The 13,161-nt window shown below is 42.6% G+C and overlaps 2 protein-coding genes across 3 annotated transcripts in view; one reads left to right on the plus strand and one right to left on the minus strand.

Annotated features, from left to right (window-relative positions):
* Window positions 1–10,735, minus strand: part of RDH13 (retinol dehydrogenase 13) — a 124,774-nt gene extending 114,039 nt beyond the window's left edge. Inside the window, exon 1 of one of the 2 annotated variants that reach the window (XM_078649206.1) lies at window positions 10,600–10,735. Coding sequence is in view for 1 of the 2 variants with exons in the window: in XM_078649205.1 (XP_078505331.1) it covers window positions 9,029–9,093 (65 nt within the window). In the remaining variant the exon portion in view is untranslated. Of the gene's footprint in view, window positions 1–9,028; window positions 9,194–10,599 lie in introns of those variants that run through there. The other variant, XM_078649205.1, reaches the window with a different exon arrangement.
* Window positions 10,736–10,795: 60 nt separating this feature from the next.
* SOS1 (SOS Ras/Rac guanine nucleotide exchange factor 1) overlaps window positions 10,796–13,161 on the plus strand; it is a 780,124-nt gene continuing 777,758 nt past the window's right edge. Inside the window, exon 1 of the mRNA XM_078649204.1 lies at window positions 10,796–11,135. Coding sequence (XP_078505330.1) covers window positions 11,049–11,135 — 87 coding nt within the window. The 5' untranslated portion in view covers window positions 10,796–11,048. The remainder of the gene's footprint in view (window positions 11,136–13,161) is intronic.

Genomic DNA, 13,161 nt, shown 5'->3' on the forward strand with positions numbered 1-13,161 from the left:
GATACTTGGGTTAGAGTTCGGATGGGAGATGGCTAGACCTTAACAAAGGAAATTCCAACTTCAACTGGCTTAAAGCAAAGGTGTGTATTGGCCCCACTCCTTTTAACCTCTTTTTAGCAGATTTAATGACCGCACTGAATGAAGTGAATGCATATCCTCCCAAATTAGCGGATACTCAGATATCATATTTACTATATGCAAACAATGTAATTTTACTTAATCAAACATAAGTGGGTCTGCAACGTTTGATAAATAGGATATCAGTAAATTCAAAAGAAAATGGAATGGTTATAAATGAAACAAAGACAAAAATCATGGAGGTTAACAAAAATTCAAGGTCAAAATATAAACACAAATGATTCCTTTATAATAAGCTTTTAGAATCATACAAATACTTGGGAGCATTATTTGACGATAAACGATCTTTTCTCCTACATAAGACTGATATCCAAAGGAAAGCAAATACTTTGACAGCATCATTTAGAATCTTGCAGAACAAGCTACGAGAGCTGAGTTACCGACTGTTTTTAAAAGTAAATTCGGCAAAACTACTGCCCACTTTAACATATGGTAGTGAAACGCTGTGTGGAAAAGACTCTGAGACCATCAATAATGCGGTGACAAAAACTTTAAAAACCCTCTTTTATCTTTCTCACAATGCATCGCCGGTGCATTGGGATTGGAATTTGGATTAACTAACCAATTACTCGCATGAAAATGCCAATTTTTAAAAGTATGGAACAGGATACAAAATGATAACTTAAATCAAATGTCCCAACTATTATGGCTGGAATTAAATAAGGAAATCACATGCCTGGAAATATTTACATTCTGCACTTGATAAATACTCAGCGACTCCTATTTGGAACAATTCAATAACTACAGAATCATTCAAAAAATCTATTAACAAAATAACAAAACATCTATCGCTGTTTATGGATAAGGACATTTTTGTAAAAAGAAAAGATCCCTGGCCCCCAGTGTTCCCTCGAACCCGCGCGCATGCGCACCTCCGTGCCCTGGAGCGCGCACTGCTGTGTCTGTGGCGCGCACACATCCCCGAGAGAATTCGCGCCGCCGCAGCATTTAGCAAGGGCTCCCTCTTGCTAAATGTCTTTTGTTTTCTAGAGTGCGGCTGTGGGGTTCATTGCACGCTTTTGTTTAAATATTCGTGTTAATTGCAGAGCCCGTCACGAGCTGCGATTAACACTAATGCTTTAAACAAAAGCACAAATCTGCCCGCATCCACACTCTAGAAAACAAAAGAAATGCAGCACCAAACACAGTGTGTGCTTTTAGAATCACTTAAAAGCACACGCTGTGTTTGTAAGCTTGCTGCATTTCTTCTCTAAATAGAGCTGGGCTGCGGGATGATAGTGTGCCTTTTTTTAAGTTTTCATGTTAAGTGCAGCCCATGAAGGATGCTGCCATTAACATGAAGACGTTAACAGAGGCGCACAATCACCCCACAGCTGCGCTCTATTATGACAGAATTAATTTCAAATCCATAAATAACTTCAGTGTTCCAAAAGTGTTTATGCCAACACATCTTTCTTTTGATTCTAACAAGTTTAGTGGCATCTTACCTCTGAACACCTGCATTCTAATGGGCATTTTGTATTTGGAAATCCTTATGACTCCAACCCCCACTTATAAAGATAGAGCATTTTCAGTGGCCTCTGCTAAGGAATGGGCACTTCCAATAAGTACGCAGTCTTCTCTCCATTTGTTTAGAAAGCTGCTGAACAGAGCTTGCTCTATCAGTGGGCCAGAGCCCACTTTGCCCATGCCTTAAAACGTCTGTGTCCAGGTAACATAAACTTAAAAGTGGAAGCACAAACCATTTGTCTCCGAGCCATGCAGCTTCTGACATCAGCACTTCTCCTCCCTTTTTCAACAAGAGCAGTTCAAGCATGAATGGCAAAATATCCTAGTTTGCAAATGTTTTCTATATAATTCTGGTTCTGCAATATTTACCGCATAATGCATCATCTGCTGCATAATTTGACGATTTTAACAAAAAACAATTGTAGCTGAAACGGATCAAATGTTAATAAATAAATGTGACTAGCGTTTCTGTGAAGTGGACGGCCCTTTGCAAAGGTTGTCTGATCACCTTTGACACTGCTGGATGTGTATGTTACACTGGTACTAATAAAGCAACATTTTCCCAGAGACTGTTACCATCTGTGAAAATAATAAAGTATCAGAAAATATACTGCATTACGCTGCAGTCTTCTTTTTCCTGCATAATTTAGTCAACACTGTGGTTTAATTTTTTTCTCCATTGCTGCATAATTCCAGTGGCCCCAAAGTAGGCAGTACATGTTAAAAGTGCGTGTGCATGAAGCAGAGACTGTGAAGTTTGTGAACTTAATCTGGTGTGCTTGCAAATCCTGCATTGCCGAACCCTGGTGAGTTACAGCTACTACTGCTGAAATATGACCTACGGAGGGACCAATGGGTGAGGCGGCCTGGCCTCAAGGGCAGGGTCGGCTTTAGAGCTGGTGGATCCCTGTGCAACAATGTTTGTTGGCGCCCCTCATTGACTCCCTCCACCACGGATTCCCTCACTACCACCTTTAAACAGTGCCCCCCAAGTCTCCATAACCATACTCTCATTCTTCTTAATTTAACTTGATTTACAGCACCACTGATACCAATGTAGGGTGTCAGAGCACTTTACATCACACTCATTACACAGAGACAATTAGTCATATGTGTGTATATCTCTGTATAGGAAATGTTACTTTAGACAAAGGACTACAAGGTTTAGGAGTCACATGACATCCATACGAGAAGGCAGTTTAGTTTAATAGTGATTGGTCTGGAGAAACACACTGAATTTAGAACGTAATACCATGATTGGGGGTTCTTTTTAATAACCAGAATTGATTTCTATTCACATGAACCCTTTTTGCAACATTAGGATAATCAGACTGGGGAAGAAACATGCAGCTCTTAGATGACTGTTAATAGCTCACTGTTCTATGTTTGGACTTTGACTTATAAACTGTAAGTACCAAAAGGATCTCACTGACAAAATCAGTAACCCACTGACCCATTTACATTATGTGCACTTCGTGATCTGGATGGTACATGTTATTTGTAGCAGGCAAATTAGCCCCCTGCGCTACTTTTCCATGAGTCAAACCTTCCACTTAACACATCATCTCTCTCAGGAAGAACATTTATCACCAGGAGTTATCATGACATTTTTATTGTTGCCTAAAATTGCTGGAGGCCAGGAAGGAGGCAGCAAGTGCTTTTAGAAACATAATATACTTCCAAGCATGTCACCCCACCCAAAGTCAGCACCCGGTGCGATCGCACAGCCCTAGAGCCACCTTGCTCAAAGGTCCTGTGACCTCAGTGACTGTCGCGCTAGCGTGCTGCTTCATAGGCCTGCCTGCAAGACTGGAGGTGAACTTCGGTATGGATTGTGGTTGACAAGCCTTTAAGATTAACCCACAGTTGCCACCGTTAGGGCGCGACAGTCACTAAGGTCACAGGAGGAGTGTGGCTCACTGATTAGAGCGGCAGACCCTGAAGCAGAGGTCTGGCCCGGGACCAGGGTTCAATTCCCGACGCGGCAGGGTCCTGAGCCCAAAATGTCCACGGACTCGATAATTCTCGCCTCAGTGCCTATTCTAATCATGGGGTCCCACGATGCAACTCTGGGCAATAGTTGCTTAATCTCCACTACGGCGGCCCACCCGCTGCGGGATGCCTGGCTTTCACCCTGGGGATACCCAGTAGGGGTTATCTCACAGGGAAAAAGCCAGGACGGGTTCCCAAGGCAAGCGCCTTGATGCCTTCGGGTGATACGTGCGCTATATAAGTCGCAATACATTTACATTTACACATGATGGTGCAAAGACACCAGGGCTTCTAAGGTCTAGCAAGGGAATGTGCTCCCTCAGGAGAGTGGTCTGGCGGGCTGGTTATGAAGGCTGAACCTGGTTCCCCAGTTCCAGATTCGGCAGCTCTGACCATAGTACCACATCCTCTCCTCCACTGAACACCATACTGCCCCATTGATAGAAACTTGCACTGCCTTCAGCTACAACCCAATTGTGGCCCGCTATAAACTTGGATGCGACAAAAATTCAAATTACGCATTAGACGAGAGTAATATGCTGCCTAAAAAAAAAAGTAACAAAATCATGGAAAAAGCAAACACTCATAGGGAATGCAAGTTAAGTAAAGCATGTGAAATGTAATCAGGAACAACATGGTTACCTTGACTCCTTTACATGAATTATTAAGATATCAGTGAGTGCTTTTACCAGCGGCAGAGCAGAAGTGGACACTGTCCTTGTCTTCTCTGGGCAAGAAGGAAGAGACAGAGTCCTTTTCCTTCTCTACCCGGCCCGCCCCGAACTGCCACGAACGCTGAGCCTTATCTGTGGGCCTTGGCTATTTCTGCCATCCTGAGACGCATGTAAAAAATAAAAAAGCAGGGGAACGGAATCTATCAGATTAAAGAAGTAGGGCACGCCGTGCCTTGCCGATCCCGCCCACTTCGACCACTGCATGTGTGGTGCTTTTAGGAAGCATGAAACAACACACAGGGGGTACTAGTGGTCTACAGGGTGTTATAAGAAAGAGTAGTGTGCATGTGTAAGAACTCCTAGGTGAAGAAAACCCATCAGCCCACCCATTGGCAGAGCTTCATCATTTGGGATTTTATGTAAAGACTGATATCCACCAGGTGCCTTGCTTCCAAAGATTGCAAGGAATTTACTGAAAAAGGGAGTGGACAGCATTATAAACAAATATTACTGTCTGATGGTCAGTATATTGGACCAATATACTGACCATCAGACAGTAATATTTGTTTATAATGCTGTCCACATTCTGCTTTTAATCTTGACATTCTGGTGGCCCTTCTAATAAAGTTTCTTGTTTGGCACCTTGATAGTCAATCTTAACTATCACATTATCACTATACACTCCCTTTTTCTGTACACTGCAACACTTCTCTTCTTCTCTTCCACAGCCCCCTACCACTTCTCTTTGGCTGCTCTTCACTGGTGGATCCGCGACCAGTAAATTCCTTGCAATCTTTGGAAGCAAGGCACCTGGTGGATATTAAGAAAAGAAATGTAGCAACATAGCTGCTAAGGTTTCAAATTGCTATGTGGGATGGTTTCAAACCTGCCTTAACACTGTTCATGTGGATCTGTATGTGAGGAAATGCACTGTCTTTTCACTTTTTTAAGCAAAAGTTTGGAGTGATATTTGGCGCTGCACCAACACGTGCGGCTGGTTACTGGCGCACATAGCCTTGATTGCAGCGCACATAGGGCTAGATGTAGGAAAATCTAAATTACCGATTCATAAATACCGAATTTTACCGATTCGGTATTTATGAATCGGTAACTCAGATGTAGATAAAAAATCGGTAATTTTTACCGATTCGCTAAGATTCGGTATTTACCGATTCGGTAAATACCGAATCGGCATTTGCTATTGAATCCTATGGGCCTTGAAGCCCATAGGATTTAATAGCAAATACCGATTCGGTATTTACCGAATCGGTAAAAATACCGAATTGCAAAGGGGGACAGGGTGTCACTTTGACACCCTGTTGCACCCCTGTAACTGGTTTGTGCGCCATGTGGCACACATACATGCCCTTAGGGCATGTCTGTGTGTCACATGGCACAGGTGTACATGCACAGATGTGCATGTACACAAGAATTCGCAATTTACCATGCAATTGTATTGCATGGTAAATAACGAATCCTAAAGGCCATGTTGCAATGTAAAAAGTGCTACCTACATAGCAAAATACAGAATCTGTAATTTTACTGATCGGTAAATTTACCGAATCTGTAAAATTTACCGATTCTGTAATTTTACAGAATCGGTAATTTTACCGAGTTGGTAAAATTACCGATTCGGTAAAATTACCGAATCTGTATGTTTTTCAAAGCCCTACATACCAATGTCCAAATACCCGTAGGTAACGGCCGAAAATCTGTATTTTCGGCCGTTTCCGACCGGTATTTGGACACCTACATCTGGCCCATAGACATTACACTGCCGCACACAGAGGAAAAAAACTTAGAGGGAACATTGCTGGCCACTTATGAATGGTTTCACAAAGGTGAAAGTACAACCATACCTGGAAACCCCATGGTCTCTGAAGCACAAACAAATCTTTATAAAAGCTTGTTTTGGTGCATTTCCCGGCCTATGTCATCTCATGCTGTGGCTAAGAACAGATGAATTGTCGCTCTGTCTTCTATGCAAAATGGAAGAGGAAAAGATTATCCACTTGCTGTGTGTATGCCCAGAACTGAAAACTGAAAGAAAAATTATTCTTACGGGACACTTTAACACACAAGGAGTTCAAACTTGCAGGCAGGCCTTGATAAAGTGTTTACATTCTGATTATATAACACTGAACTCACCTTTTGTAAAGTTTTTAATAAGAACTGGAACAAAACTAGACCAGCAAAATTAAATTGACAATTACTGTATGATCTATATAAATAGCATTATGAAACTGATATTATCAAATGTAATCTACTTAAAAAGTATGGCATCATTTACATGTTTTTACTACTTATTCGTTTTTTCTGTTTTAAACCAGGACTTTTATAGCTGGAACGCTTGTTATTACATTGTAAGATTTTAATTAATCAAACAATAAAGAACAAATGAAATCAAAAAAATGAATGAAATTTTAATAAAATGTTGTTTTTGTGAAAATGTGGGAATCTAAATCACATTAATGAGAGAGGGTGTGGTAACGACCAAAGCAGCTCACTTTGGAATTGGGGAACCAGGTTTGTGTCTCGGGTTCGGCTCAACAGCCTTTGGTTCTGGGCAAATCACTTAATCTCGCCTACAAAATTGAAGTCATTGTGTGATGTAACTGGTGCTTATGTAAAGTGCTTGAATACCGTGTGGTTGAGCATGAGCTACATCAGGGCTTCACGTGGCCGTGCCGTGCTGGTGCTGAGCACAGGCAGTTCTTAAAAGCAGATGCCAAGACGGGTCCCTATCAGGCTTTCCATTTTTACCTTCAATGGTGGAGAGAAAAAATGTAATGCTGCATCTGTCACTGCTTTTGATGTAACTTCAAAGAGACAAATTTTTCAGTTTGATATAGCGCAAAAACAAGTACCAGTTACATTACACAAGAACATATTCATGTTTTGAATCACAGGATGTTGAACCAAAGTGAGGCTCGAACCTGTTTTCACATCTTGAAAGTTGGCAGCTCTAGCCTTACGCCACAACCTCACCCACTAGAGCTGAATCATTTTCAATATTATATACATCAAAGCCATAGTTGTTGCTTATTTTTCTTATGCAATTTACAACTATTGACAAAGCCAGTAGCCCTTGCTTGTTGTACTTGTAATGTTACTTGTTTAGTTATATATCTGGATAAGGAGCGCAACTAGACCCGAACTTCATGGGAGGGGGGTGCGGACACTCCCAGCCAGGGCTGGCCCTAGCACTGGTTGCACACGGTGAACAGTCTTTTTTGGCATGCCCTCCCCGATTTCCTCCTTCTCCATGCATTCCCTCACTACCACTCACCAACAACGCACCTCATCTCTCTATTACACGTTTCTGACAAATATGTCTTTTTTTATAGCGCTACTCAAAGTTTACTCACACTCAGTTCTGCATGATACACGTTCTTTGTAGAAGGCAAATTAACCCCTGCGCTGTGTGGGTGGCAGGAGCGCCCATGTGAGTGCACGGTGAGCAATGAGAGCGCGAGAGTAAAGTAAGAGGGGAGACTGCAGGGTGAGTGAGGTGACCATATGAATTTGGGTGCGGATGTAAGTGAGAGTGGGACGAATTAATGCATGGTTAGTGATGGGCTTGTTTGAGTGAGACTGTAGATTGAGCAGTGAGGGGGACAGGTGAGTGAAGTGTCACATGAGTTCAGGGTGAGAGGTGTTCTCATGTGACTGCAGGGTAAAGTACAGGGTGAACAGCACGAGTGCATTGTGAGTTCAGAGTGATCACTGTGAGTGCAGGGTGAGCGGGTGAATGATGTGAGTGCATGGTGATCAGTGTAAGTGCACTGTGATCGCTGTGAGTGCAGGGAGAGTTTGGAAGTGAAGGGTGAGAATGAGCAGTGAGTTGTCTGAATGTAGGGTACAGTAACTCAGCAGGTTATTGACCGCGGTGTAGGGTTTCAGATATAAGTTAAACTATTGCTATTTTGGCATTAATCAGGGACCGAGGGAAGAACAAATAAATAATGTGCTGATCCTACAACAAACTTCCAGTCTTATGATTAGAGTTGCCAGCTCATTATTTTGATGTAGCATGGTACAAAAATAAACAGTCACCTAAAAATTTATTTTCAGCACTTATCTGTGCATACTTCTAATAGCAAATATAAAGAGAAAGAACTTTTAAATGTATTCTAGGGCTGCCTGAATGACCCATGACTGATAACCAGAAGAACAAAAAACACTAAGCCTCTGTATCCAGTTTACAAAGTTATGTAAATATACAAATGGTCTTTAAAGACCTGTGAAAAACTCGGCCCTGACGGAGATAACACTCTAGTCTAGAGACTGCCCAGCCGAGCCCACAGAAGCTCGAGCTGCAGCAGCCGGGGCTGAGACACACGACTTGGGGAGGGGGGGAGGGGGAACAGACGCAGCAAAATACCAGTGGGGCAGCACACTATGCTAAATACAAATTTTTAGCAGACGTTTTTTTAAGCCACGCCGTTAATTGCATCGGCCACGCCCCTATGAGAGCCCCACACTTTTTTCATCCACAGCCTTTAGCTATATAAAAGTGCAACAAATATATATATATATATATAATTGACATATCAAAATAGTTTTACGTGCAACATTGTTCTTGCAGCATTTGCTACAAAAAATAATCCTACAAATAAATAATATTCAAAATAACGTATCATCCAAAATTGTGCATTAGAAAAAAGTCAATATCTTGAAAGGTTTACAGGTTTATATGCTAGTTAGAGGTTTGCATCAGTTGTAAAACTATATGTATAAAAGTTATCACTCACTTGAGTATGATTGTGCCGCCGATAGCAGTGCCTACCAGGGACACGGGCAACAAATACTTATTCATGGTTGGGTGATCAGGGCACACCTCAAATCCCACTTATGTCTATCCTGCTTTCCTTTTTCCGTGATTCATACCCCATGCTGAATGAACTGCGCGCGCATGCGGAGTGAGGCTTGACCCTATTGGGTGAAATACTCTGTCCACTATGTCATTGCCGAGGTCATGTTACTACCGGTGTTCCAGCCGTCGTTTGTCTGGCCCGAGGAACACACCCAACCATGGTCTAATATATGAGGAAGATGTCTATACATGATGTAGCTATTTATAATACAAAAGAGTACCTAAAACGGACAAACACATTTTATTTTCACATGTGCAAATTGACCCCACAATTAATTCAACTCTTCCAAGTTTTGCTTCAATGGTAAATAATTGCAAAAGCACAATTAGTTCTCAGCATCAACAATTCTAAATCTTAGTTTAAAAATATTGAAGGCTAGAAGAACATGGGCAATCAGCATCATATCAATATGGCCGAAAATGTAACACATAACGGCTGGCTTACTTGCCATATACGGCCTACAAAATTAAACGACAGCCATCTTCCAATGGAGTCGTCCACAATCACTGAAGCAGTAAAACCCCAGAAAATTGGGTCAGTCAGGCAAAGGATTATATTTACTCAATAAAACAATAACACATTGCGTTTAAAACGATATATTATTAGTAAACTTGTGCTTGGTTGCTGGCTTCCTGCAACAAATATGAGCTAGCAAGATAAAAACAAATAACAGAAAGATAAAATCAGACCGGCATTAGGAATGGATGTAAATAGTTAAGCAACCTATGGTTTGCTGGGCCAACAGTGGTCAAGTCCCGTACACGGGCGTTGTGCATGCAGGAACACATGCGCGTGCACAAAGGAACACATGCGCGAGAACAAATGAAACTTAGATCAGAATACACTAACGAAGGATGCATTATGATTTTAATGTGCTTTTTGGGTAGCATCGATCCAATAAACATGCAACGCACACTACTTTACAAAACAGTAATCAAAGAAAGTAGAAATTGTACAACAAGAATATATATATATATATATATATAAAAACAAAGAGTACGAGTATCAATTTATAGTAAAGAAATAGGGTGCACAAAAGCCTAAGGTCACATTTTGTACTGCACTTAAACCACAAGCCTATGACCATGTAATAACTGCTAGCAGAGAGGATCCCCCACCCCCCGCAAACAGGCGCCTACTTCATAAGTATGTATTTTAATCATAATACTTTTGTAAAGAAATACTTTTCCCCAATGATTGTATACCTAGCACCCTACATAGGGGAAATAGGTGCTAAATAACAGATCTTCCAATAAAAAAATAATGCCTTATGTTAGGGAGCGACATCACATTTTAATTCAAGATACATAATTCGCTTTGGGAACGATATTGTTTAAAGGACAATACATTCAACCTACAAACAGCTATATAACCATAACGCAACGTGCAGTTACAGCTTTTCAGCTGAAGGTTTTCCTAGTTCAAAGTCACATAAACATATCTGCTACCTATGTTAGCGTCTACACTCCTCGCCACCTTGTTTAATAGTAGGTACGTCGCCCACACGGTCTTAATTTCATGTTTAATATACTCGGGGAAACCAGTAACGTGTGGCCCTAAACATCTGGCGTACCAATCCGTCACTTCCTGTTTTGAACTTTGCCCGGCGGATATGGAAAGGGTGGGCGGGGTAGGTTGTGGACTCCTTGCTGCGCGTGCGCAACAGCCGCTGACTTCTGTGACTACTGGAGAGCCCGAACCCAAAGTGTCACCCACTATACTCACTACCCCCGCCCCCTGCAGCCCTCCGCAGTGGCTTGTCCAGCAGCGCCGCCCCGCGGCACCAGTGACCCCGGGGGCAGAGGGAGGCCGGGCGGACCTAGCGCTCCGGGCTCTCTTACCGGGGCCCGCCCCCCATGGTGCCCCCCCGCCCCTGAGCCCCGGGAGCGGCGGCGCCATGCAGGCCCAGCAGCTGCAGTACGAGTTCTTCAGCGAGGAGAACGGACCCAAGTGGCGGGGGCTGCTGGTTAGCGCCCTGAAGAAGGTGAGGCGTTGGCGTGTACACATTCTAATGTTCCGTGTGCAGGCAAAAGAGGAACCCCCAGTCAGACAGCAAAAACACCCCTATTGGCCAGCACCTTGTTGCCCTTGCTGTAATTTTAAGGACCTCTTTTCGCCAATAACCTGTGCCCTCCACCTGCTGGTGGGCGTAAGGGGGGTATTCCAGGAAATCTTCTGCCTCATTGTTCGCGTCTCTTAAGCTGTCACAGACTTCACAGTTGACTAGTGGCCCCATGTCATGTATAACACCTTCAACCAATAATGGCTTTTTTGGGGGCGGGGGGCGAAAACGTTTGGCATGATACGATCGATGGGGTGCAGAAGCCAAGACTACAATGCACCTATTTTGCGAGACTGTTTAGAGTAGTCGCCATTCCCACACGTGCTTGCAACCGATAAAGTCAAAAGAATTCAGAGGGAAGGTCAATACCAATATTGAGCATCTTCTTGCTGAAGAAAGAATCCCGCTCATGTGGTTTTGAAGCATGGCTTTGTTCATTAGTAATGACTTATTTTTCTAGGACCGTTTCACACCATCATCCGGTTCTTTGCAGGCAACGTACTTCCCCCCCCCCTCCAAACTTTTGTGCTTCTGGTTAACTTTTATAACGCACTGATGTGTTCTCCCTAGGAGTTATACACCCAGTTTGACCCCTGCTATTATCAACGTTAATGAATTGTTGCATTCTCTGGCGTTAAAAACCTCTTTGGGTGTTTGATCAAGATGAACATCTTCTCCGTATTGGTGAAAATAGCTGCAAACATAATAGTTTGAAGACTAGTCAGTCAGTCAGGAAAACTTTATTATCGGCCTTACGGCCATAAAAGTAATACAAAAACTTCAACGAGAGACAAAATTCTAAAAATTCCATGGCCAACAAGGATAAAAACGACATTAAGTACCAAAAATATCTCAAACAAATTAATTATAAAATTATCAAACCATCAGATAAAATGTGCTAAAATAAGGTGGAAACCTGGACAGTACCTGTATATAGTCGAGAGATTACAATATGATGAGCTTAGACAATAACCCAATAAACGTCCCAGGATTCAGGTCTGCAAGGGGGAAACAAGTTCAACGCGTTAACCTTTTTCTATTGATTTAATCTTTGCACACCTAGTACACCACATGGTGTAAAGAAACCTGGAAGTGGAGAATGTCGTCAGAAAAGATGTATCATATTATAAAAGTCTAAACACCTCTAGATAGTTCCTGTAGCCCAAGTTCTTGCATAGTTGGACTATCCATTTCACTCCGGCCTTTTTGTATAAGGGACAGAATAACAAAACATGCAAATCAGACTCTACACTAGCGTCGCACCCTGGACAGCCCTGCACAGGGGTTAGTGCACCTTTCCACTTATTAGTGTAAGCCCTAAGTGGGAGTTTTCCGTATCTGAATTGCAGATATAATTTCTTGGCCAATAGAGGCTGGATTTGGTCCAAGAACTGCTCAAAGTGATAAACAGACTTTACCTCCAGGGATCTAAGGCTCAAATCACCTAATGTGCTGTTTTGTAATAGACAAGCCAAGCAATGATCCTTAAGGGCAGATGCAAGGGATTTTTTTGAAATAATATGGCAAATCTGTTCTGGTAGAAGCCAGATCTTGGGCCTCCCTAGTGCATAGCAACGTTTTCTGACATGCATGATCCAAGGGATCTTCCCCACCCCTAAAATAGATAGCAGGTCCTTAAGTTCCTCTCTATAGCTGTAGAGCTCAGGCATGCTCCAAAGCCGTCTCCAGAAGAGAAGGGGGCGATTAGCAGATATGTCCGAAATAGGAACCGTGCCTAGGTCAAGTCGCAAGGGGAGGATGGGGGTGCTCTGGGGGAGTCTTAAAAGGCGTCTAAAGAACTCATTCTCGATCAAAGCAAGAGAATTAGTGCTTGCATGACCCCAGAGTTCAACCCCGTAAAGTGCTCCTCCTCTGGCTTGGGTTTTATAGATTTCTACCGGGGGGCCTAGGGTTTTCTGGGAGCAGTCGTTGTACACCCTAAGAATAC

This window comes from Lissotriton helveticus, chromosome 6 (assembly GCF_964261635.1).
Source record: "Lissotriton helveticus chromosome 6, aLisHel1.1, whole genome shotgun sequence".
In the NCBI taxonomy this organism is placed as follows: domain Eukaryota; kingdom Metazoa; phylum Chordata; class Amphibia; order Caudata; family Salamandridae; genus Lissotriton; species Lissotriton helveticus.